Here is a 27,086-nt window from a genome sequence, read left to right on the forward strand (position 1 = left end):
AATGGTGAACGATTACGAAATCGAGAGAGCGATGTCAGCGATGGCGAACAATCCACTCAGACAGGTTTCGTTGCTCTTCAAATCGGTGAACATTTTCCGAGCTAGCTCTTAGTCTATAAGGCATAAAGGTTCTTATCTTTTTGAGCTATGTCGACATGCTTATTGGTTCTCCCATTGGTCTTCAAATTTATATTTCAATAGGTCCGAGTAAGTGGGAATAAAGTTGGGAATAAACCAGACACACCAATATTCAACCTTCAGAGGATTTTTATTTTTTGACGAAATCAACTCCCGGTTATTCTGTCTAAGATACGTCGCATGGCGTCAGGACTGTCCAGGGGTACCTAGAATAGAAATATGCATGAAACTTAATATAACTTGCAACAGTATAACTTAAAACAGTTTACAGTAGCTATATTAAGACCTGCCCTGCCCTGCTATTTAGAGAACCCCGGACTGAAATAACATAGGTAGAATAGGTATCTACCATTCTCATACTTCTGAACTTCTGGGGCCTATTTTATAAAGCTACAAGTTACAATTTACAAGCGGAAGTCTCGTTCTAACACATAGGGTTAGAAAGAGACTTCCGCTTGTAAATTGTAACTTGTAGCTTTATAAAATGGGCCACTGATGTTAACATTTACGGGTTTGATTAAGAAAATGGGTTTAGTTACATTTCACTTCGTAAACTGAATTTATTATTTATTTATTTATTCTTCAAAAACTGATGAGAAAAATGCATTTTATCCACAAGAGTGCCAAAGTGATGCTTTTGAGTTGATTTGTAATGTTTTACAGTTAGTACCTAATGTCCTCACGTCGGTGTTGTGAAAAATGTAGTTTCCCTCGGTAGCAAAGTTCGTTACGAGGTTTACCTCGTGGCTTGAAACCTTTGCAACGGTCAAATTTCTACTTTTTGATTCAAATTTTGAATTTGGAAATTTTTCTCTTCCTCGGGTAGGTATTAGGTAATATTATAGCAAGAGGAATCAAGCAACAACTTTGCCCCTTAGGCCCACTTGCACCACTCTATTAACCCGAGGTTAACGGGTTATGCCTGGAGTTACCATGGTAACCAGTACAATTTGACACTAAGTTAACGGTTTAACCGCTTAACCCCGGGTTATTGGGATGGTGCAAGTGGGCCTTAGTTAACCAAATAACGATTACGACTACGACGATTAGGTACTATAATGTACCTATGGTACTGGAATACATTATACCTACTTGTACAGGTTGCTACTACTCCACTGCCCAAATATTATTGAAGTAATACCTAGATGCGCTGCGTAGCTCTAAACAACAGGTAGGTATGTATGCAAATACAAACCGATTGCCCTGCCGCGTTCACCCAGTAGAAGCTCAGTCGCTCAGTCTCTCGGAAGTAGCCCTGCACCAGGCCGTTGACGATGAGAGTCGAGCGGGGACTGGCGAGGAAGCTCTGCTGCCCTGACCATCGCAGGGCATTCACCCACTCGAGTTGACCTGAAAAACATTCAACTCCTGAAAATGCTTAACGATTCATTATATAAATTAAATTTCTCGGCCCGGTTTTTGGTGGCAGCGTAACCTCTGCGTAAAATAACAAAGTAACAATTTTATATGACTACGATACGCTAAGGAGCGGTTAACAATTGGCACGTTGGCTACGCGCCCTGTAACACTTAGGACCAGTTGCACCAACCACATTCAACGGACTGATTAAGATGTTTGATTGACGAATCAACAGTGTAGTATTAAACTTCCCATACAATAAAATTTAGCGAACGCTTTAACGGTAACAGTTGGTTTGGTGCAACCGACCCTTAGTCTACATGGTCTACATATAGAGACATTTATCTTTATTAAATTTGTTAAGTTATTAAAAATGATATATACTTTGGACGTGTAATCTATCCGCTACTGTACAAGCTGATGCTGACTCTACGAGTTATAAATAAAACAATAAGTAGTTATATATAAAGAATACTGGAATTGCAAATGTAGCTGAATATATTTTAAAATTTTAAAACTGGTTGTTACCGTTGATATGTAACAGCAATTCGCTTCACCCGCCATATTTAATATTTATATTATATCCGACTATCATGTCATTTTAGTATAAATCCAGACAGATTGGAAACTACAGTTTAAGCCATGTTAGGACTTCAGATCGGGTTAGGTTAGGTGCACATATCTGGGATATTAAATTATAGTTTTTTAAAGCAGCGCCCGTTTTACACCCGGGTGGGCCTTACAAAAACTTATTTCAGTTTTTAGTTTGTAGGTACCCCCTACTCCCCCCCTCCCCTTATTGCACCTGTTGGTGCTTAAAACTTCGTTTTTACCTGGAGTGTTGGATACCGCGTCCAAGTTGCCGTTGTAAATAGTCACTCTGAGACTCGTGTTTTCGAGAATGTATTCAACTGTGAACAATTAAAATTACAACTCAAGTAGGTATAACTATTTTTCTGGATTACTCATACGTTTATTTATTTATATTATCTTACTGATACTCGTACATTTAAGATATAAGTACCTTTATGTTTTAAGTTACTATCTAGTAATAAAATATAGGTAATTTCATCCGGAAAGTACCAATATCTCAATAATTCATAAAGAACATTATATTTTATGGCATGACTTTGATGACTTAGAATGTCTTAGAATACTATTTCATTTTTACAATACAATGGGAAAGTACCTGATGTGTTACGTAACCGTAAGTACATCATTAGGTGATATTTTTATATTATGTACTACCTACATACTTAAATGCATATTTATTATGACCATGAGGTAATTGAAACGGTTAGGTTAGGTTAGGTACTCTAATCAGCTTGTATTAAGAAAAAAGCCAATTTGTCCGTTTAATAACTGTACAGCGACTATATGTGACGTTATCTATGAAAAGGGACCTTATTGTCGATGGCGCTTACACCATTATGAACGATGCTCTGATATAAATTCAATGCCGCGCCACGCTGTGCGGCGTAAGCGCCATCGACAATAAGGTCCCTTTTCATAGATAATGCCTCATATTACAGTTAACGACACGACATGCGAAAGTAGATGGTTGAAAGTAATAGGTATTAGGATAGGTACGCCTCACGGCTAGGCTACGGCTACCGTATCTATAGGTACCTACTCTACATTTTAACTTCTAACAATTGCGAAAAGTATATTATATAGAATTTTATCTATTACTTATGCCTACTTTTTTCGATATCAGATTCCATAAAGGAGGTTCTGAACGCGCGGGCTGCGGCGTCCTGCTGGGCCGCGTAGGTGCCGCTGATCCCCAACGCCGGCGCCACGGCCTCATCCATAAACCGGTACGAGTCCAGCCCGAACACATTGTCCAGGTAGTTAGGTTGTCCAAAGTATCCTGGAAATGGTCATAGGGTAAGGTCCTATCCACATCGGGATAGACAGACAAAAGAGCCCAATTCCAATTATGTACCTACTCTCGTGACTCTCGTCCACGAGACCCGTATAGTTTAACAATTCATTTTGTCTAAATATATTATGCAAACATAACAGATTAACGTAAATTAAGGTAAACGACACAGTGCGAGACATGCTAATGTCTAATAGTTGACACCCTGTTGTCACCTTTTTGCTAATGACCTGAATGTGGGGAGTGACGAGCACTCGGACGTCTACCTTAAGGTGAGGTATGCCCGGGGAAAATTTTCAGATTCTGTCAAATTACCCCATTTCACACACAAGCAAACGTCACTCACACTACCTCACTTTACCGGGACAGGTCAGTGACCCATCCTGTTTTTTTTAAGATGCAAAAGAGAGTATTTTGAGTTTCGTCTTAACCACTAGCCTCCTTTGAGGAAGAGAAACTCTAAAAAAGTTCCATTGAAAGAAGGAAGACAAAACAATATATTTTATCTTGCTCTCCTTGTCTGTTCATGTCACATGTGACGTACTTAAATGTAAATTAACTAAATAATCGAATTCATTAGAGTCTGTGCGGAAAGAGAAGAGTCGTGGGATTTGAGGGCGCGCCAGTGCTATTTTATGGTTTTTGCTATGCTGACAACACTAGTCACGTGATTATAGTACGACACTAAAGGTCATGATACTTGAATCCCTTTTGTTCCGGTTTTTTACCACGGCTTACTAAACGGAGCCTGGTGGTGGTGTCGGCTCGTCAACTCAATCCTCTGATTTAGCGCAGGCACTAGTTTTCTTTTTAAAACACACTTGTTTTTATGTCTCAGATACTAAAAAGTGACTGCGATTGACAAAACTGCTAAAACTAGTTAAGAATCTGCCCAATACAACTGTAATTTTAGTACCAAACAAGATAGAGTCTCATTTATGTACTGCCTAATCTGTGCATTCCAACAGTTATTTAAACCGGGTAGATCGGGTAGAAATTGGGCAATAGAACTGTAATTTTATCTGGGATATATTTCACCCATTGTAAACTTGACTTGTAATGTATGTGTACATTATTAATAATAAATATGAATATGAATAAAAATAGTGCATAAGTAGGTAGGCCTTATTGGGATATGTCCGGTTCTCCCATCTCACGACATTACGCCGTCAATCACGATACGAAAAGTCACTGCTAAATATGAAATATAATTTCGTAACTAACATAACCTACAAATAAAGAAATATTTTATTAGAAAAAGTTTTATTCAGAACCTAGTAAACGAACTTACAAATAAAGAAATATTTTATTAGAAAAAGTTTCATTCTTTGTAATCGAAGTCTGAATTAAAATATTCAATGTCACTTATTATATGTTTGAGTTCGCTTCAAAACAACCAGGGACACTCATAGAACTATCTTCATCTGAACTGGATGTGCTTGAATCCGGCACGTAGATTACGAATTCTTGCATATCACCTACTTAGCGGTCTTTTATTCGAGATACCGTAGGTACTTTTACACAATCCTGAAAAAGAAATTACATATAAATATGCATAAAATGGCAAGTATCAAGACTATTTGTCAGTTATTTTAAAGATCATGAATGACCTGCATATTTATGAAAATTAATATATTTTGAATGAATATACTTACCGATTATGTACCGGAGACAAGTTACTTAGGGGGCTTATTAAATAGGTAATTATTTAATATTAAATACAACATCAATACCCGCGAATAGCGGAAACACGTTCCGCGACTTTTTGTAAGTCGATAGTCGGCTTTTAGCCGTTTTCTTCCCGCTGACAAAACCGAACAATGTTAAATATAATTTTCCTTGTGGTTTTATGTACGGTTTAATCGTGTTTTGAAAATATTTTATACATAAAACTTGCGGTTTTTGTTAATAAAAATATACATTGACAGAAGTTTGTTTACTTTTTACAAGACAGGTGTCAAAGGTTTGATTGCCATATAAAATTTAAAATGTTAGTTCCCGTTTCTGCCACGACTCTTCTCTTTCCGCACAGACTCTAGATACTCGAACTAAATAAACCGAATAAATACAGAAGTCGTCAAATGAAAAAAAATATTTAGGTACTACTCTAATTAATAGGGCTTTCGATAAGACACAAATCAATTCAATGACAATTTCATTAAAATCATATGTGTATTCCGATGATGTTATTATTATATAACTTACCTTAGCTTAGCTTCAATTTGTATATATTTAGTTATACTACCTAGCTACTAAGCAAAATTTGCATGCTTCTTCAAGTGAAATATAGGGGAGAGCGGGGACAAAGGTAACTGCGGGTGGAAAGTAACTATTGCTCTGTAGGTTTATCTAATAGACAAAATACCACTCCGCTGCTATTAAGTGATAGACAGTGGTGCCCCCTTCACTCAGTCAGCGCATTCAGTCGAAACGAGCGCCACGTGCTATTAGGTTGTGTGAGAGGACGCAACGTGACGCAAAATTTTTCGAATCAAAAGTACGTTTTTTGACTTTTAGTTATTTGATGTTTATGTTGTATTAAAATTCATACATTTTCTGAATATTTGCATATCCCCTAGAGTGGCATTGTCTGGCTAGGTCTCTATGGTGGTGGGGAGCCGGGAGATAGACAGATATAACATGCCGTTGAATGGCGGCGCCTCAGATTTAACGGTGGCTTGAGGTTGAGTGGTGCGGCCATTTTAGAAAAATATACGTCAAGTGGCGGCGCCTCCATGGGTGGTCATCGCGAATTTGGCGTGTGCTAGAAATATGACCATTTCTCAAAAATATGTATGATTGAATTGAATTCAGCATAAAATAGCTTATTTGATTGTATAGGTACCAATGAATTTCATTATATTTATATGAATTATGCTGGACTTGATCAAATCTCATATTACCAATTATTTTTTCTTTCGTGTATAAAAATATGTATAATTAGGAAAAATTGAAAAAAAGCAGTCTTTATGACAAAACATTACATTTAACACGATTCACACAGTTTATTTTACTTTTTATCACTGCGTATTCCATTTGTGTACCTTTGTAAGGACAATGTTGTTAGCAAATAAATTTCTGGTTTCTGAATGTTCGCGGCTCGACGGTCGTTGCTTACGAGGTCTGGTGGGGCATGAACATCACGCCATTTCTAAAAAACATTATTTTACGCGGGAATTCAACCTTTAAGGAATACCATCCTTGTTTAATGAAGAATGCATCTTGCAAAAGTGAGCAAGCAAGGCATAGTTTTAATGGTTTTATTTTAGGCGCAAAATACGGCGTCGCACAGAGGCCGGGAGACGGTCTCTGCCACACACGGGCTTGTTGTGACGGAACCGTCTCCCGGTTCACCGCTAATTGGGGAGTGTCTGGCTCCCGGCCTCTGCCACGCAGGGGCATGTTTTAAAAATGGCCGCGCCATTTTTCCTACCGTTCAACCGGAGGCCCTGCCACCCGAAGGGATATTGATTAGATTGATTGCAATTTATTTTTCTCGCACACGTTGCGTTTCAAATTCAAAGATATCTTTCATGTTTTCAGAAAAATGCGGTCGGGTACAAAAGTAACAAAGCCATACAAAAGTAACATTTACATCCCATACAATATACCTATTGGATCTATGCCATATTAGTAAACGATGTATGCCATATTTGTAAGTGAAAAAACTCTGACCCCTGAATTATCTGATGAGATAACATGTTTATCTCATCACTTGAAATAAAAACAATTTCTAACGAGGAATTAATATTGATTTGTTTTCTTAAAATACTAATGTTTATGTAGTTGAAATGCAAATATTAAAGTGTGTTATCAATAATAATTTACATGATTAGTAGGTACTTTTAGGGTTCCGTAACTCAAAAAGAAAAAACGGAACCCTTATAGGATCACTCGTGCGTAGGGGTCACAAAACCGTGCGTATTTTATAAAACCGGTTTTTCGGTTTTTGTGAGATTGCAAAACCGGGTTTTCGGTTTTTTCGGTGATTTCGATCTTACGTATAATTTGTAAAATAAGCAATTATTTTTAGGTTCAATGTTTTGATATTACGTCTTCCACGACATTTCTATTTACTTTACCAAGACCATATCAATAAATCAATCCAAATCCATCAATAAAGTTTTTAACTAAGCAGTAATTCTAAACCGGTTTGCCTAAGCAACCTATTATATGACAACGGTGTTGACATAGTCCTCCTTCTGGAAATACACCGCTGATGATGCCCAACTCGCTAAACGAGATAAAATACCGGGATTTGATTTGGTAGCGGCATTATAATACCATAAACAATTAATATAGAACTTCGACATGCGGCCGGTCTTCTCTTACTGCCCTGGTCAACGTGATTTCAAATAACATCGATGGCAACAATATCGCCACCACGATTATTCAAATCGGCGGAACGCGGATATGCAGCATATATAATCCTCCACGTAGCTGCTGGCATACTCCACGCCTTCCTTACTTGGAACACCCATCCCTTTACATTTGAGACTTGAATAGCCACCATACCGGCTGGGAATAAAGGAAATCTGACGCCAACGAGAAGGCGATCATGGACTGGGCAGATAGGAACAAAACAACACTGTTTTAGTCGTTTCTCACAAAGGCAAAGGAACGTTCAAATCAGCTCGATGGAGAAGTGAACCCGGACCTAGTCTTCACAACAAGAGCAATAGACGGTACCCCAGTGGCCGCCGAGCTGTACGTGCTAGCGGATTTTCCACACTCTCAACACAGCCTAGTATTAGTTGTCATAGGTCTGAAAAGGTCTTGGCGGAGAAGTTGGGGGAAGGAGTCCGGGTCACCAGGCCGACGAAGTGTGCAGAGCTGCGCCTATCAAACCTGGACGACTCTGTAACCCCAGAGGAGGTAGTTGCTGCCGTTGCTCGAGCTGGTGAATGTGCTACGGATCAGGTGAAAACTGGGGAGATTCGTCTGGACTACAGTGGTCTTGGCACCGTGTGGGTGCGCTGCCCGGTCACGGCGGCAAAAAAGGTGGCCGAAGGCGGTCGTTTCCTGGTGGGGTGGTCCTCCGCACAGGTCAAACTGCTAGAGCCGAGAGTAATGCGCTGCTTCCGATGCCTGGAGTGCGGGCATGTGAAAGCGCAGTGTCAGGCGCAGGTGGACCGTGGCGGACTGTGCTACCGTTGCGGGAAGCCTGACCACAAGGCGGCGCAGTGCTCGGCGGCGCCCCACTGTGCCGTGTGCGATACGGCGGGCATGCCGGCAAGTCACGTCCTTGGCTCCAAGGCGTGCACTACATCACGCCCGAGAAAGGGAAAGAAAGCTGGTGATGGCCCCCGGGTCTCCTCGCAACTTTCTCAAGTGGCTACAAAAACACCTGTGGCCAGTAATGAGGCGGCAGAGGGAATGGCTCTCACTTAATAATGGCCATCCGATTTCTACAGGGGAATATAAACCATAGTGCCAGAGCCCAGGACCTGCTGACACAAAGCCTGGCGGAATGGCAAATCGGAGTTGGGATTGTTGCTGAGCCCTATTCCGTCCCGCCTAGAGACAATTGGGCCGGAGATTTGGACGGTCTAGCGGCTATAATCGTCAATCCGTCCGCAGGTTCTCCGCCGCTACAAAGAGTAGAAAAGGGCCACGGTTACGTCGCGGCCTGGATTGGCGACATAATGTTGGTCGGGGCATATTTCTCGCCGAACCGGACTTTGGCCGAATTTGAACCGTTCTTGGTCGAAATCGGGACACTGATCGGCAGAAGCCGTCCCGGTATGGTGCTCCTGGCCGGAGACCTCAACGCTAAGTCCAGGGCGTGGGGATCTCCAGCAACGACCGCCCGTGGTGCGGAGCTGGAGGAGTGGGCGGTGTCAACTGGGCTGGTGGTTCTGAACCGTGGGTCGGTAAACACGTGCGTGCGGCAACAGGGTGGCTCAATCGTTGACGTCACTTTCGCAAACGCTGCCCTGGCGCGCCGTGTTCGAGGTTGGGAGGTGCTGGAGGATGTGGAAACTTTATCGGACCACCGATACATTCGGTTTGAGGTATCCACTCTTCCGGCCGACCCGAACGGGCAGAATCGGCCCTTGCGAGGGGATGGCCCACGTTGGGCGCTCAAGCGCCTGGACCGGGATATATTTATAGAGGCAGCTGTGGTAAAAGCTTGGGTGTCAGTCCCTGAAGGCCCTGTTGATGTCGACGCGGAGGCGGAGAGAATGGGGAGTATTATGGTCGAGGTGTGTGACGCGGCCATGCCTCGGGTCGGCCCGATTCCCCCAAAGCGTGGAGTGTACTGGTGGTCCGCGGAACTTGCGCAGCTGCGCCAGTCGTGCGTTGCTGCAAGACGCCATTACACTCACTGCAGGAGGCGGCGGATTCGAGACGTGCCAGAGGAGGAGCGTCTATATGCTGTATACTCGGCGGCCGTCAAGCTGCTGCAGAGAGCAATCGGCAGGGCGAAGGATTTAGCCGAGGAGGAGATGCTGGAGACTCTAAATAACGATCCGTGGGGGAGGCCGTATAAAATGGTGAGGCGCAAGCTTCGCCCCTGGGCACCCCCGCTAACGCAAAGTCTCCAGCCACAGCTCCTCGAGCAGGTGGTGGGTGCCCTGTTCCCGACAAGGGACGAACACGTACCTCCGCCCATGACACCTCCCAGGGGGAGGGTAGCAGATTTGGGTGAGGCGCCGGAAGTAACGGAGGGTGAACTGGGGGCAGCGGTGCTCCGGCTCCGAGCCAAAAACACTGCCCCCGGCCCCGACGGAGTCCCCGGTCGGGCCTGGGTTCTGGCGTTGGGCCCACTCGAGCCGCGCTTGAGGGCGCTTTTCAGCGGTTGTTTGGCACAGGGGCGGTTTCCTCGTGTGTGGAAGTCGGGAAAACTTGTCCTTCTGCGGAAAGAGGGGCGACCGCCGGACTCGCCCTCGGCTTACAGGCCGATAGTGTTGCTGGACGAGGCCAGTAAGCTGTTGGAGCGCGTGGTGGCTGCTCGTCTAGTTCGGCACCTCGAGGGGCTGGGACCGAACCTCAGTGTCCATCAGTTCGGTTTCCGTCGGGGCAGGTCCACGATCGACGCAATTGCGAGGGTGAAGGCTCTTGCGGATGAAGCAGTGTCCCGGGGTGAGGTGGTTTTGGCGGTGTCTCTAGACATCGCTAACGCTTTCAACTCCCTGCCCTGGGCTTGTATCAAGGCGGCACTGAGGCACCATCTCGTGCCTGAGTACCTGCGGAAGACGGTGGAGGATTACCTCACCGATAGAACCGTTAGGTACCCTGCGCGCGGTGCTTGGGAGGAGAAGGGGCTGTCGTGCGGCGTTCCACAGGGGTCTGTTCTAGGACCACTCCTGTGGAATATCGGGTACGACTGGGTGCTGAGGGGGGCCAACTTGCCGGAGGTGAGCGTGACCTGTTACGCTGACGATACACTGGTAACGGCTCGCGGCAACAACTTCAGGGAGGCGTCAATTCGGGCCACAGCGGGAGTAGCGTCGGTCGTGACTCGGATTAGGAGGCTGGGGCTGGAGGTGGCCCTTAACAAATCAGAGGCCTTGTGTTTCCATGGGCCTCGGAAGGCCCCTCCGGCGGGTTCCAGCTTAATGGTGGGGGGAACGTCCATTGGTGTCAAGTCGACAATGCGGTACCTAGGCATAGTCCTTGACAGCCGTTGGACGTTCAAGAAACACTTTGAGGGCCTTGCTCCCAAACTAATTGGAGCGGCGTCGGCACTCAGCCGGCTTCTACCCAACGTCGGTGGACCGAATGTGGGCTGCAGGAAACTGTACGCGGGTGTTGTGCGGTCGATGGCCCTATATGGGGCGCCCATTTGGGCATTCACCCTGACCGCCGAAAATCAAGCCCAGTTGAGGAGGCCGCAGCGGGTTATGGCGGTCAGGATGGTGAGGGCATACCGCTCCGTATCCCACGAGGCAGCGTGTTTGTTGGCGGGGACTCCGCCTTGGGACCTCGACGCAGCAGCGCTCGCTGATGTTTATTGGCGTGTCTCTGAGGCGCGGGCCGGGGGGGTCCAACCACCTCTGGAGGAGGTCAGACGGTGGAGACTTGATTCCCGTCGAGTGCTCCTCCAGAAGTGGAAAGAGAGATTGGAGGCGCCAAGTGCCGGCCACTGGACCGTCGAAGCCATCCGACCCGTTCTGGAGCGATGGACCAGAAGAAAGGAGGGGTTCCTCTCCTTCCACCTTACTCAGGTTCTCTCGGGGCATGGTTGCTTCGGAAGATACCTGTGTAGGAGGGCGGGACGGGAACCAACTATGCAATGCCACGACTGCGGCGATGCCGAAGACACGGCGCTGCACACGCTGGCCATCTGCCCAGCGTGGGCGGATCAGAGGGCCGCACTCGTGGCCGTAGTGGGGAGAGACCTTTCCTTGCCAGCGGTAGTAAAAGCCATGATTGGTGGGGAGAGTCGATGGAAGGCGGTGGCCTCCTTCTGCGAGGACGTGATGGTGCAGAAGGAGGCAGCGGAGCGTGGCAGGGAGGAAGATCCGGCCTCTCAGCCAATGCGCCGTAAGCGCGTGGGGCGGCGGCGGTTGGCATACGACCGCCGGTTACCCCCATAAGGGCACTTGTGGGCGGCAGGCTCGGGGACGTCTGTCGCCCGCACAAAGGTCCCTGCGTGGGCGGGCGCGATGTGTAAGCAACGCGCCCACTGAGGTGAAGGGGTGATTTCCCCTAGAGTCGGGTCCGAGTCCGGACGGCTGCTGGCGAGGTTGCGGAAGAGTACTTCGGCGTTCCTGGGACCTCGCCGTATAGCAGCGAGGCGGCAACAGAGGGGTTTTAGTGGGTAAACCTGGGGTCTCATGAGCCCACAACAGGGAGTCCCACATAACCATCCCGGCCCGTCCCCGCGCCGGGGTGGTATGCGTAAAGCATTTCCCCTCTTGAAAAAAAAAAAAAAAAAAAGGTCTGAAAAGGTCTGAGTCGTATCCTGCCTAACACCACATCGCGGAAGTTTGCTTATGCTGATGATGCCCTTGTGACACAAAAAGACAGCTTGAAAATTGAACTAAATATCCTGGAAAAGGACCTGGATCTATTAGATGACTATTTCTCTCAGTGGCGTTTGTGCCCCTGCCCTTCCAAGACCGAGGTGTTCTGCGTTCACCAGTGCAACAAACTAGCCAACACGGAGCTGATATTAAAATTCAGAGGCAATCTTCTCCGACACAACTTCCTTCCTAAATATCTCCGAAGCATCCTGGATTGAAGCCTTAACTTCAAGGACCATCAAAGCAGTCTATCTGCAAAACTGGGCAAATAGATATAACGTTGGAGACTAAAAAGCTGTTCATTTATACAATTAGTGCGTATAGTGTATTGTTTTTTTAATTTGCTCTTCAAAATAATGAAACTATGTTTACAAAAGTGTAAAATCGAAAAACTCGAAAAAGCCGGTTTTATTAAAGTAAAAACCCGGTTTTGACAATTGGCTGTAAACCCGGTTTTTCCGGTTTTTTCGGTTTCGGTCTGTTACAGCCAATTTTCTCCAAAACTATTGGACAAATTAAGTTGAAATTTGGTACACATACGGAAGTCTGCTACCCAAAGACGGACATGTAACATAAACAAATAAATTTTAAGTATAGGGGGCTATTTTAAGGGGAATATGAGAAAATTATAAAACCAAGTTTTGCAAACCATATCGTGTTACATATTAAAAGGGCTTATTTTGAGGATCTCAAATATATTTTTTTTATAATTTTATATAAAACAGTTAAGAAATTATTTAAGAAAATAGGCAAAAAATGACCGCCCCCCCCCCTTATCTCCGATAATATAGGGTCTCAAATTTTGAAAAAAAAATACACAACCTTCTACCTCTAGATGACAGGAAAACCTATTAGAAATCTAGAGTCAAGCGTGAGTCGGACTTAAGAAAGAAAACGCGGTTGGGCTGTTTTAAGGACACAGCCGTAATGGTTTACGTGAAACGTGGTGCGGACAGCTAGTGCGAAGGTTGATGGCCAAGCTCTGCGTTGGGCCAAAGGCCTGACGCATCCGAGAGAGGTGCACCTCCACGCAAGGTCGAAGCATGACCTTTAGGAGGTTAGAGCTCAAACAGAACAAATAACTGGTTTAAGTACGAGTAGCTAAGTGAGAAGGCTGAACTGCCGTATATCGCGACCATCGAATTTCGCAAATTGCGGGGATTTTTCTATTACACCAATGAAACCGTAGGTAATTAGAGTGACAGAGAAATGCCAGCAATTTGCGAACTTCGAGCTTCGATTTCCGCGGTTATAGCCCTGTTATCTTGAATTAACAGAGATACACCTAACAATGAAAAAAAAAATGTAGGCACTATGCTTAACATAATACTTGAACAAAAAAAAAATGGGTAACTAACTATCCTAAGATAGCCAGCTGTGTGTGGACAAATTGAATAAACAGTTGAATGTACTTAAGAACTTCGCTTTGCTCGCTCGTTCAAAAATGTGTGCAGTACGGAACCCTTGGGACTTGAGTTCGACTCGCACTTGACCGGTTTTTATTTTGATTTGATATGTCATATTATATTAAATTACAGCCCACTGTGTCTTGTTACTTTTGACCCACAACGTGTTACTTTCTGCACGCCAACGGGGTGATTAGTAACAAAAGACGATTTTTTTAAAACAAAATACACAATTATAATGTTAGTCAAGACGTTAATGTACAGAACATGCACTGACGTTATATATGACTACATTAAACTCATCAAAATAATAAGGGTTAACCAGAAACTAAGGTCAAAGTACAAAGTGTTACGTTTCTCCCCGCTCTACCCTACGCATCCAAAATTACTGTCCACCTATGTTCATCACTATATGTATTTTTTGCAAATAAATATATGGTTATCTTTATCAATAAATTAAGTCCTGGCAGGGTGGAACTTTCATTTTGGCGGATTCTTTCTCTCTGCATCTGACTGTACCTACGAGTATAGCTATTACGGCAATTTTTTGGTAAACTTACGGTTATATGTTCAGACTCTGAATCTCTATAGTCATTTAAGACGAAAATATTTAAGATATATGGACATACCTCTGGTCCTTGAACTACGTCCAAAGAGAGGTATGGGAATGGGAACTGAGAATGACATCTCGCTTTGTGTGGTAGGGCACAGCACAGCGGATGTCATTCCAGATCTAGAGCAGAGCTCAACCTTACAGAAATCTGCAGCCAAATAACACTAGCACTAGACCCTACTCATAGTGTCCTTCCTGCCGGTGAGTATGGTTGCCAGTTATCAACGAGGGGTGCGGAGTGTTAGACTCGGCAACGCGCATGGAGTTGCAGGCGTCCAAAGGCTACGAAGATTGCTTATCATCAGACGGGCCGGGCCGTATGCTTGTTTTTTAGCGACGAGGTATAAAAAATAAAATTAAATATGCACAGAATATCATTGAATTAAAAACTTTGTTTTATTTTATAGTAAATTAGTATAACACTCGATACACAGGCAATCACAATCCAGGCCGCAGCGATTTTGGGCTGTAAGCCTCGTAGGCCAGTAGGTATATCTCGGCCTCACAAGCCGCAAAAACTCGCTAGGACTGAGTCTAGACCATAGCCGTTTATTTATTCTTGATTTCATGAAGGTTTGCAGAACAGTACGTAACCGCATTATACATCTATCTTAGACGGACCTCACAGCAACAAAACAGGTTTACCACTGCACGATTTTCAAGTAGTACACGAAATATTTACATAATGTTCCGTATTAATAGGTAATATTTGAAGATCAAAAGTTCTCTAACATAAATACAAGATCACAACATTGTCATAACAGTTCATTGACGTTGACGTACAAAAGTACGTCAAATAGGTATGCAATATTAATACCAGCATAATGAAAATTAATTCCAATCAGTAAGTATGAGTCTTCAAACTTTTTTCATTCTAAGCCGGGTTTCAAGGAGCAAATTACTTAAATGATATTGGAATCGTATTGTTTTAAGATAGTTTACTGCCTTTTTCAACCATTATGCCCCAACAAATCAAATCTAAGATGAGACTCGAGCTCCATGTGATGATAATTATTTACCCTGTTTTTTTAAATACTATTTGTCTACTGGTATACTTTTTCGTATATGTATATGACTTAATGTCGAAATAAATGCGAAAACCAACTGTCATTTTAATTAAATTCGCGATACGTGTGCTTTGATCCGAGCCCAGCGGGCATCTGATCAAAGAAGTTGCGTGCACGGAACCGCTGATATCATATTTTCGAACTTATTTAGTGAATGTGAAATTAAAAAAAAAAGTAATCCTGGTAGTCGTTCAAGCATACAATTGCGCGTACATAGAAGCAGTTTTCATATTTCTATCTTTTGTGCACAAATTGTTACGAATCTTTAAAGTCCGTTTTAGACCTATGTTCGTGATCGTTTTCTATCGAGCAAAAGTCAAAAACTTAGGATTCTAATCACTCCACTCACTAGAAAAAGCCCTCAAGTTTGCTAATTGAATGTATGGCAGCCGTATTGTGATCCAAAAAAGAGCTACGGCTTTTAAAAAACTCCGTTTTCTGAACTCACTGCACCTTAAAATGCGTTTAAAAGTTTAAATATGTTGTTCTTCTTTTCTGAAATTTAAAACGGGGCTGAGATAATCATTTAGAAAATTTGACATCCGTTAAGGGGCTACCCCACGCCAATGACCTTCGATCTGAATCCCTTAGTGTTCTACTGTTTTTGTAGCTTATTATATTAACAGCAACGGCTATAAGCAATATAGTATAATATTTACTTCAAAGTTCATTGTGTTTAAGATATTTGGCATCAAAGTTGAACAATTTAAGGCTAAATACTGGTTTTCTGGCCATAATTTGTGTTAATTAGTTTAAAATTAAAACCCTGGACACGTTTTTCGAGACGTCAAACACGAACCCAAAATGTAGATTTCGTACAGTATGTAAGATCCTTCACTTCAAACTAGATACGAAAAGTGTTTTTTTAGACAATGTTTGGAAAAATCATAAAAAATAAGTATTAATTTTTTTCAAAATCCGGTGGACAAAACCGGAGATCAAAGATTGAAAAACCTATAACTGTTTGTCTTATAATCCTATCTGTAGTGCATAAAAAGGAGATATGATTCAAAACTGGTCAAAAATCGATAAAAACCTCGGGTAGCCGCTTAATAACAATAGTAAAGATTCGAAACATCATTCCGTGCGTAGCCAACGTGCAATCGCTCCGTAGCAAATGAAACGCAACTGTCACTGTCGCACTAATGGGGAAGAGTGATAGACAGAGACGACTCAATACGCTATGGAGCGTTAACGATTGGCACGTTGGCTACGCGCCCAGATTATAATATATCGTATTCTATCCGTCAGGACCCTCGGAAGTAGGTACTGAAAGGTAATTGGGGAGATATTCCAAGCTGTCCTGAATATATAAAGCGCCGTGTTAGCACAATAAGTTATCTAATTTTGTGTTTAAGTGGGGTCAACCTTGCCGAGCGTCACGTGTTAGTTTTTCAACAATGTGTCCCAAATTGACTGCCACTGATCCAGCGTTCTCGTTTGTGTATTCTCCCAGTGATAAAAAGTGATCAAAGGCAGCTCCGAGTTGTCCGTTGTCGACTAAATCGTTCGTTTCCTTTGAGAAGTTGTCAATGGCGGTGCGCCCGTCTTCGTCGACGTAGCCGAGTTCATATAGATAGAAACTGAGTTTAGTTAGTGCGAGGGCCGGGGAAACAATTCCGTTGCCGAGTGCAATGCCTGCTAAATTATGTGAAAGCTCCTGAAATGTTAAAATAAACATTAGACTTCTTCGAGCAGATATAATGCCTATATGTACCATACCTCTTAGATGAATTGCGTGATACCTTTAGTGGGTTTATTTGCTTACTATGCTAAGTTAACTACGGTAAACCAGCAGTAGTACGTAATGTAACGTAATGGAATGGAGTGTGTACGTAAATAAGTGTGTGCGCTGTGCGGCTTGCTAAGACAAGGTGGACAGACTAAGTATTATTATTACCACTAGCGAATTAGAAAAGTGAGCGCCTAATATGCACATCTACAGAACTGATAGTTTTGTAATTAAATGATCCAGGAACAAATGTCACAAATCACACACACACACAATCACACAATCAGCATAAGCCATCTAATAAACTTTCGATGGAGAAGAAATCCCAAAACTTTTTGTTCTATTGTGCTCTCTCTGAAGCACTTTTACTTGTTATCGCCTGATAGGAACTTGGTTATGAAAATCGTACTTGCGGAAAAGTACTCATTGCATTGGCTCCATAAGCTGTGTAATTTAGGTTTGTGTGAGTACTTTTCTACCTGTGCGTATGCACATCTCAGATGTTTCACTAATTCTTCAGAAAACTTACATTGTCTTCCAACAACCTCGTGGTGAGAGCCAAAGCTAACTTCGATCCATGTCCTTGGCCAAAAATGTAAAGAGGCGCATTGTTGAAACCTTCATGTAGTTCATAAAATGATTCCAAAGTAAACACCAAATGATCAACTGAAAATCAAAATTAATTAATAGTTCATATAATGTACATAATTAGTTACCTAAATTTATCTCGTATCTTAGGATGGTATATATTTCACCTGTCCAATTTCTTGGTACCTAAGTACAATGTCATTGCATCTCACTCTCTCATTAAGCAAAATGTGGTACATTGGACCAAGAAATTCGACATGTGGAATACCACCCCTAAATGTGTGAAGAGGAAGGCCGCGGTAGGCCGCGAACATCGAAATTCGAAATAGTATGCCTCTCTCTCTTGCATATTTAATCGAGCGATAGAGGCAGATAACGAAATTTCGATTTCGGATGTTTGCCCTCACGCTTTCACTTGGCGTCAGATACCCAAGATTAGGGCATTAGTTGGCTGTTTTCACTTGCTTAAAAAATAACAAATATTTTACTGTTTTCATCGAGACTGTCTGGAATTGTGCTGTCTGATTGCGCTGCGCTGAAGCCGGTGCCTATGGGTGCGTCCACGAACAATAGGTTGTATTGGTCAACCTGCAAATTGAAATGTTATTAGCGTTAAACATGATAAGTCTGCAACGATTTTAATAGTACATGCAGTGCAAGTGATATTTTAAACGTCATATGTGACGTTATCTATGAAAAGGGACCTTATTGTCGATGGCGCTTACACCATTATGAACGATGCTCCGATATAAATTCAATGCCGCGCCACGCTGTGCGGCGTAAGCGCCATCGACAATAAGGTCTCTTTTCATAGATAATGCCTCATATATCTATATTTTAAGCGTCATGTATCTATGAAATTATGCCGTATAACACTTGCACTACGTGTGTTATCGAAATTGTCGCAGACTTGTCATGTTCTAACTCTAATAGCGTTCATAATAATTGGGACAACAAAATAAATGTAATGTCAGGGGACAATGTCATACTTACTACCTACTTTATATAAATAAACATTGATGAAATATGTACCAATTGCACGCTATTAGTTTTCTTATTACAACAAGTTCAATAAAAATGTACCGGGCAAGGCAAACCTTGCCTATACATGCATATCAAAGTAGATATAAGTGGACAGACCTGGGGCCAATTTTTTATTTGTAGGTTTTTTATTTTTTAGGTAGTTTTAGTTTAGTATTTTTAGTTATTAGTTTAATTAATTTTTGTTCGTCATTATTATTTAGTTTATATTTATATTTAAGTTTAGTTTTTATTTAGTGTTGTTTGTTTACTTCCTTAATGTACATAAACTCTGTAACTTAATGCTGACAATTAAAGGGTTTTTAAAGAAAAATAAGTCATGTGGATTTTCGACAAAAAACATAACGTGTTGGCTAATAGACTGGGCGAGACCCCCGTGACTCCGTCCAGCCACAGGATGATGGGTCTCGAGGCTGGCGTCTCGTCGTGGGCGGGGAAGAACCACCAGAACATGTCGCCAGAGCCCCGGATCCTGGTCAGGGCGGCTGTGCCTTCTACATTTCCTACAGCTTGGTTGTTAAGCTCTGGAAATAGTTAAATTAAGATAATATGACGCTACAAGCCATATAATATTGTGCGTAAGAGAACCTGTTGGAGGGTAGGTAGATGCGCCTATTGTAGGGGGGGGGGGGGGGGGGGGAAAGCACCTATCAGCAAGTGGAATGTCTGTGCATTTTAAAGTTTTTCTAATAAATTACATACAATTTTAAATTCTCACCCCATTTTACGGTATGCAAAATAACTTCCCGTACCTACATTTTTCTTTTCTAATGTAAACTTGAAGCAAGAATATCGGGAAATTACATAGTTATCTTTTTTAGGGTTACGTACCTCAAAAGGAATAAACGGAACCCTTATAGGATCACTCGTGCGTCTGTCTGTCTGTCCGTCTCTCACAGCCCATTTTCTCCAAAAGTACTGCACCAATTAGGGGGTTGTGCACAAATCACGCGAGGTGATTTCGGCTACTTTTTGACTTATTTCCATAGTAAAATAAATGTTAGTGCTGCTGTCGTTGGCAATGGACTGTCACCTTAATGGACAATATTTTCAAGAATTCGATGGAGTATTATTACCTACTAGTGATCGAAATGGACAATAACTCTGTCCTCCAAACGTAAAGTGCAATAACTAATTTTAAAATCTTTCAAAAGTGTGACCTGTCGTATGAGAACAAGGTAAATAATGGAATGATTTAAAATGGGTAGTTGCACTTTACGTGAGGGTAGAGGTGAAGTTCGACGAAAATCCATGTTGCTTTCAGCGGGAATTATTATATTAAGGGGATTCAGCTTTCAGTTAAAACAGAAAAACGATATCATTTAACAATTCGTATAGTTCATCGAGTGGTGTGGTGTCGTTTGCAGACGTTTCTAATTAATACAAAAATAATTAAGCTACCTTTATAACCAATAATTTATGCTGTTACTCACGTTTTCATGGACTAACTAGTTCCATGAAAAAGTTCATGAATAAACTATCAGATAACATGAAGAATTTGTACAATGAGCAGACCAAATCCAAGTTTTACAAATTATGATCAAATTATATACTGTATATGTGTATAGTATTCGGTTTGTTAATATGTATATAACAGTATATCTAGAGTCGGCAACGCGCATGTAACACCCTTGGAGTTGCAAGCGTCTATAGACTGCTCAGGCGGGCCCTTTAGCGATAAGACCGCTGTTACCTACTTACTTTTATTTTTCATTCTAATATACGAGTATGTACATGTAGTTATGCAATAAAGAATATTTACTTATTGACAAATTCTTGAGTATTGAAGTCATAAATTATTATAAAGAAATATATGTACTTACGTACGGTTCTGAAAGGATCTCGGCCCGCTACAAGCCACCAAATAAGTACAGCGAGTCCTCCGGCAATCAGTACACCTGCCGTCACTGATATAACAACTGCTCTTTTCACCATTTTACTGTCCGGTATACTAAACCGAACCGGCCCCTGTAAGGTGCAGTCTGAAGATTGGGCTTAACACTAAGTAGGTATTATGTATTCGGTGTTATCGCTTTGATAAGTAAACTGATTAAAAATTAAGGCGATTTAGTGAAATATTAAATACTTCACTTCAGTGAATTATTGGCAATACCTTATCATGATTTCGTGATTTGAACAAAATTTTCGTATAAATATTCGTATTTTAGATTAATTGGTAAGTATTGTATCATACATATTTTATTGTATGCTTAACTCGTTCGCGTCTTTCCTGTAGACATCGCAAATTAAGAGAATTAAATGCAAATTCTTGGACTGTACCTATATATGCGGGATACATTTTTTAGGGTTCCGTACCCAAAGGGTAAAACGGGACCCTATTACTAAGACTTCGCTGTCCGTCCGTCCGTCCGTCCGTCGGTCCGTCCGTCTGTCTGTCACCAGGCTGTATCTCACGAACCGTGATAGCTAGACAGTTGGAATTTTCACAGATGATGTATTTCTGTTGCCGCTATAACAACAAATACTAAAAACAGAATAAAATAAAGATTTAAGTGGGGCTCCCATACAGCAAACGTGATTTTTGGCCGAAAAGTTAAGCAACGTCGGGCGGGGTCAGTACTTGGATGGGTGACCGTTTTTTTTGCCTTTTTTTGCATTATGGTACGGAACCCTTCGTGCGCGAGTCCGACTGGCACTTGCCCGGTTTTTATTTAGTAGGTACTTAAGACTCTCGTCGTTAATTTTCATGATAGGCGGGGTCCACAGTAATGATCTTTTTCTGAACTGTATTTGATCTTTCTATAGCTGAAGTATGAACATTTGTATGCGCTTCTGTAAACAATAGTTGACCCACAGACCTACCTTTTTGTTAACTTAGTTCTGTGAGTTTACCTTTTCAATAGAAGGTATTTTAAAATTATCTAACTATGTACTTACTTATAAAAAGTTGTGATTCTAGGTGTGGTGAGTTATAGGTGTACGCAGCGATAAAAAGTAGATTGTTAACCAAGGGATGAATTGAACCCATTTCTGAAGAGATATTTTCAGTCACTATTACATTCGAATGCCAATAATGTTACAATCAGTCAAAAATGACTGCTTTAATTTCATCCAAATTAAACTCTACTTAATTCGAGAAAAGTAAAATGACCAACAGTGTCGTATTCTACAAAACATGACTAAGTATACCTAAACTAATAGGTAGGTTTAGTTTTACTCACTAGATTACTAGAGATTGGAATAGGTATACATATACCTATTACAATCTCTAGTAATCTAGAAAGTAAAACTTAGGAAATTAAATAAAAATAAATGTTATAAGCTTTTTTTTATTACAAATTTTAAGTGTGACATTATTTACTCGTACACGTAGTGACTTTACCTTCACCCAAACGAAGTCATATCTCGCAGAAAGGCATTTGATCCGGCAGGGTTATCTCTGGGAACCTAGAAATGATAAATAAATAATGTGCATTCATGTATTTGTATGTTTAGGTCCGATACGTTTCGTAAGTCTATATATACCCATATATATATTTACGACTCTACTTAGGTATGTACCTAGATATATATGTATATTAAAAATTTATGGCATCCGACTTCCTGCGATTGGATCAGATTTAGACGAGTGAAGGATGACCCAAGATAGATCGTTCAGTCTCCGGTTGGCGGAGTTCCGACTATTCCTCGTGGATACTGCAGTGAAATCTTAATTCAGTTTGAAAATTAGATAACATCGGGGCTAAGCAAATAATGTTGTTGGGTCAAATTGGGCCTTATTCAACTAGTTATGTTACGACACGACTACGGTGATCCTGGAGAAACGGATGTTTCTATTATCACATTATGGAAATATGCGCTATTCCACCTAAAAGATGTTTAGCGAATCACGTCATTGTCATCACTTGTGATGCACCTCAATCGTGCATATACGTACTGCAACTGGTGTTCCACTTCGGGAATTGTACTAGCGGCCCACAATACAAGGAAAATTGGTATTGTCAAATTTGAATCAATGGTATTAGGAAATAAAGTTGAATTTGATTTGTTTTAAAATTGAACGCAACAAATCAAAAGCTACTCTTCCATTTCATTACGATTCAAATTTAATTGGAGGTAATTTGTATTAACATTAGGACATTGAACCCCAAGGGGGTATCAAATCAAGTTGAGAGTTTAAAGTTCTATTGCGGCTTCGGTTCAGCTTACAATGTGTTCAGCCAAGTTTATTTGAGAGACGCCAATTCCCGTAGGGCCTTTAATAGGCCTCCGGCTGTTTGTTTTCTCGGCGGGGAGAGTTGCGATAGCCGGCTCAATTTTAACTGGTATCCACTGCTCCGATGTTTAACTTACGCTGTCTCCCGTAACATTTATCCCAACAAGATTCCGTAGGCCTTCAGCCAGTTATTTTACCATGCAGTCTCCTGAAGCTGCGGCATGCATTGGCATTGAAATTGTAAACGATCTTGTCAAGTTGCCATAGAAGTTTTCTAAACATAGGTACAGGATATAGGATTATGGGCCGATTTTTATTTAGTTGTCGTATTATTTTTGCGTCAGAACTCGATAAAATTTGGTGGATAATAAACATTGACTTTTACATACCTAATAATTTCTTTTTCGGCCAAGTTGTGATTGAATTAGTATCTCTTTGAAACCACCCAAATATTATTCAAATCTAGCGAAAAAATATACACACAGAAATAAAAATCGACCCATATATCAACAATACTTACTTATATTAATTTTTTTTACTTACACTGTGGCCGGCCACGTTTATCCAGAAGAACCGCAGGTTTCCGTAGGACTTGTAGTAGCCTTCCAGCCGGTTGTCCTCCCAGATAGGCTGCCTCTGAGCGCTGCGGTAGGCCTCGGTGCCGGCCCATTGCAAGCGATCCATCCACAGCAGTTGACCTTCGAGATTAAGAGTGGGCCAGGGAATTAGAAGGAATCGAAAGATATGGTGCATCGTACGAAATTGACACGGAAAAAAACCCACTTCTAAACAATAAATAGTCGTTTACGTTTAATAGAATAAGGCTGCATACAACACAATTAAGCACCTTTAGTAAGTATATATTTAAGTTAACAGTAATTACGTTTTACGATTTTCCGTATACTCATTCAACTCTTCAACCAGTCGAGATAATTACGAGTACGATTAAGGAATGAAATTAGGTAGGTAGCTAGGTAGGTATTTACCTATGTTTTTCTGTTAAAATAAAACATATTGAACCGCGATACTGTATCCCACCCACTGTACTCTAACAACTTACCAGGAGTATCGCAGATCAAATCGAGGTTCCCGTTATACTTTTGAACAATGATGTCAGTCTCGTTTAACAGTTTTTCAACTAAAAACAAAAGAAGTCATATTAAGTTCCTTTATATCTCTTATACTAATTAAGGCATTCACTGCCAGGGGGCGTGGCCTAGGAACAAACTTGTATGACGGTGAACGCACATGTGCGTTGGGGGCAGTGAATGTGTTAAAAGCATGGTTTTGAAAATTGAGCTTTCTGCAAATAAAAAATGCAATATAGGAAAAGTTTCTCGTAAATCTTGAGATATGATATTCATAATTTCCGAGTTTTTTCAATCACCTACGAGCGGTATTCTAATTTAAATGTCTGATCGCTCTCCCTAATTCGTGCATGTGAGATGCTCTGCTGCAAGTCGTATCATAACAATATCAAAACTAAAACATTTTGAAACCAGAATACCCCTTTATATAGGTTTTTATCAAAAGTCGGGAGTTGCAAACCCTTTACCAATTTGGTAAAAAAATGTCATCCTATTTTTTATACTAACTGCCTTCGGTGACTGGTTTCATGAAGTCTCCCCGCAGCCGGTCGAACACCGCGTTGGCCTGCGAGCCCCAGGCCACGTGGGCCGGTATGCCGAGCGCCTCCTTCACGGGCCCGTTCATCAGCTCGCTCAGGTTGTACTCCTCCTGGCGGCTCATCGTGGAGTAGGACATGTCGCGGATCATGAGTTCTCGGGCGATTTCTGGTTGACAGCAAACATATTAAGCCGCCATCTTGAGTCAAATTTCTTAGCAGTTTCAATGTATTTTTTTCTGAAACTACCGCTAACGAGTGCTAAAGAGAATTTTTAAAATTGCAATGTTTCAATTTTCAATAATTAATCATGCTTAATGTACGCCAAAAGTTCTTCAGAGAACGAAGTTACTTATTGGAAATTATTGTTTTAATAAGATTCCGACTTAAAACAGATATTTGTTGAGGTTTAAATATTTACCGTGTATTTATTTTAAGAGACGAACAACAGCCTACGACCCATAATTATAATCACATCAAAACAGTTTTATTAAACATTAATTAATTGTGTGTTAAATATGTTTTATGTAAAACGTATTGACGTTATTCATAATCGAATTTAGCATGAATAATGTACATTTTGAATTATGTATTTGTAAAAAAGGAATAAAACATAAAATTACAAAATTTAGTAATTTAAAGCTTGTAAAGTGATATAAATGAGAAGATATGACCCTTGACCAAGATTAACCGTCTAAAAGCATGTCTAGCCAGGATCAAAAAACCACTATTCCTCAAATAAATTACGTGAACTTATACTTCTTTAAACTTGAAAGCGCAAATCCCTGTCATACAACATTTTTATGCTATAGGTAAGAAATTTATTCACATTTATAACTCGATAGAAGATATTAATAGTACCATAATCGGTCCTGGTGTCTGGTGCGAAGCCTTGAGTTTTGGTCAGTATGTTGTAGAAGTCGACATTGTGAGTCGCAAGAAACACCTGTCTTTGCGTGGCAGCCCATGCGGCGGTGGACTCCACGTAGAGGCCTTCGTCGAACAGTCTCTCGGCCTCCCTCGCCGCCACCTGTATGTTCTGGTAACCGGTTTCGTCGGCCAACCCCGCGGCCAGGAGCAAAGGACCCCATGTGAGCGTCAAGTCTACCGGGTGAATCCAAGCGTTTCCCATCGCAATGCCTCTTAAATTGGACCTAATTGTTCCTGCCTGCTCTGCCTGAAACATGTTTAGTTGTGAATTATGGTATATGATAATGTACACCACAGGCAAGTGTGGTACTTAGGTAGCTGTTATCGTCGTCATCATCATCATCATCCGCTGCTTGCATCTCAATTTCCCTGCGATCTTCACTTAGATCATTGCTCCGCCTCGGTAGGGGCGATCAGTCTTCAACATCCTATCACTGCCACTTAAGTCTGGCAACTATCCCAGCTTGTCTCTCCTCATTTCTACTCGTAGTTCGATCTCGTAAAGAAACTACCTATAGTTCGCTCCTCGGTCCTAATATTTAAACGAAACTACTTATTATTATACTCAGTTAAAATTGCAATTTTTATACATACTTCATGCATACGAATGCCCATATCAACTGCCATTTTCCCACCATACGACTGTCCATAAATGTAGAGCGGTATTCCCTCGAATTCGGAATGCGCCTCATAAAAACCTCTCATGAGGTTTACAAAGTCCACAGCTGAAAAAACAAGAGAGAAATTAGAACGGTTTCAACTTTTTTAATTTAACCAGATCGATTCGAATGTCCGTTACCAATTTCATCATTAGTTGTCGTGAGGTAACTCCAATCGTCGACATAGCTGTAACCGGTGCCTACAGGATTGTCAACGAAAAGAACATTGAAATTCTTTACCTGCAATTAACAGCTCAATTAGAACACAGCTTATAAATAGTAGGTATCATTGAATACACTTTATGCCGAAGTAAAATTATATGGTAGATCGTGAAAATTGCCTACTCACCGTTAAATTAATGGGAGTCAATTAAAAAATCGATATTTTATCCGTACTTACCTAGGTGAGTTAAAACAAAATAATTGTGTACTTACCCAAGTGTAATTCCTCTCTTGGAGTGATAAATCAAGCGGTCCCAATATTTCGAAGTTCCCTATGCCGGTGGAGGAGCCCCCAGGGCCTCCTTGCAGCCAAACTACCAGCGGTCGGTCTGTGTAGCTGGACACGTCGGCCGTCGTGTAGAACAGCCAATAGAACATATGAGCACCCTGTCTCACAGTCACATAGCCCGAGTCTTGCCTGAATGGCCCGAACTGACCTGAAATTAATGTACCTACGTATATTACCCATTCGTAATATCCGCACGGCACGTACCTACATTTAGTATAATTAATTGATCACATTTTAATACCATTGACTAGACCACATAACAAAGCTGAAATAATCAACCAATGTGACAACATGTCCATTACTTTAGCGAGACTAATAAAGTAGCTATATCGAATACCTAATATTTGATTACTATTAATCAAACTTGAAAATGGTTAATCGCTG

General features: G+C 41.5%; 2 protein-coding genes across 2 annotated transcripts in view; one reads left to right on the forward strand and one right to left on the reverse strand.

Moving 5' to 3' along the window:
- LOC134680287 (rRNA-processing protein FCF1 homolog) overlaps positions 1–27,086 on the forward strand; it is a 99,333-nt gene that overhangs the window by 5,910 nt on the left and 66,337 nt on the right. The gene's annotated exons all lie outside the window — the stretch shown is intronic.
- Positions 266–27,015, reverse strand: LOC134672158 (uncharacterized). Its single transcript, XM_063533448.1, has 17 exons — positions 26,944–27,015; positions 26,627–26,850; positions 26,332–26,431; positions 26,127–26,257; positions 25,464–25,779; positions 24,574–24,771; positions 24,039–24,116; positions 23,518–23,676; positions 20,625–20,795; positions 19,143–19,325; positions 18,249–18,356; positions 17,702–17,838; positions 16,809–17,100; positions 3,200–3,370; positions 2,331–2,408; positions 1,334–1,488; positions 266–344 (listed from the first exon to the last, which is right to left on the reverse strand). Exons 1-17 carry the CDS (start codon positions 26,999–27,001, stop codon positions 285–287), a joined length of 2,619 nt encoding a protein of 872 aa, XP_063389518.1. The 5' UTR covers positions 27,002–27,015; the 3' UTR covers positions 266–284.

The sequence above is a fragment of the Cydia fagiglandana genome, chromosome 1 (assembly GCF_963556715.1).
Source record: "Cydia fagiglandana chromosome 1, ilCydFagi1.1, whole genome shotgun sequence".
Lineage (NCBI taxonomy): Eukaryota > Metazoa > Arthropoda > Insecta > Lepidoptera > Tortricidae > Cydia > Cydia fagiglandana.

Coding starts and splice junctions, on each gene's coding strand:
- LOC134672158 (XM_063533448.1), bottom strand. CDS start 27,001: ATGGACATGTTGTCACATTGGTTGATTATTTCAGCTTTGTTATGTGGT. Junction 26,432..26,626: donor AAGAGAGGAATTACACTTGG/GTAAGTACACAA, acceptor TGTTAATTGCAG/GTAAAGAATTTCAATGTTCT. Junction 25,780..26,126: donor TGGGCATTCGTATGCATGAA/GTATGTATAAAA, acceptor AACATGTTTCAG/GCAGAGCAGGCAGGAACAAT.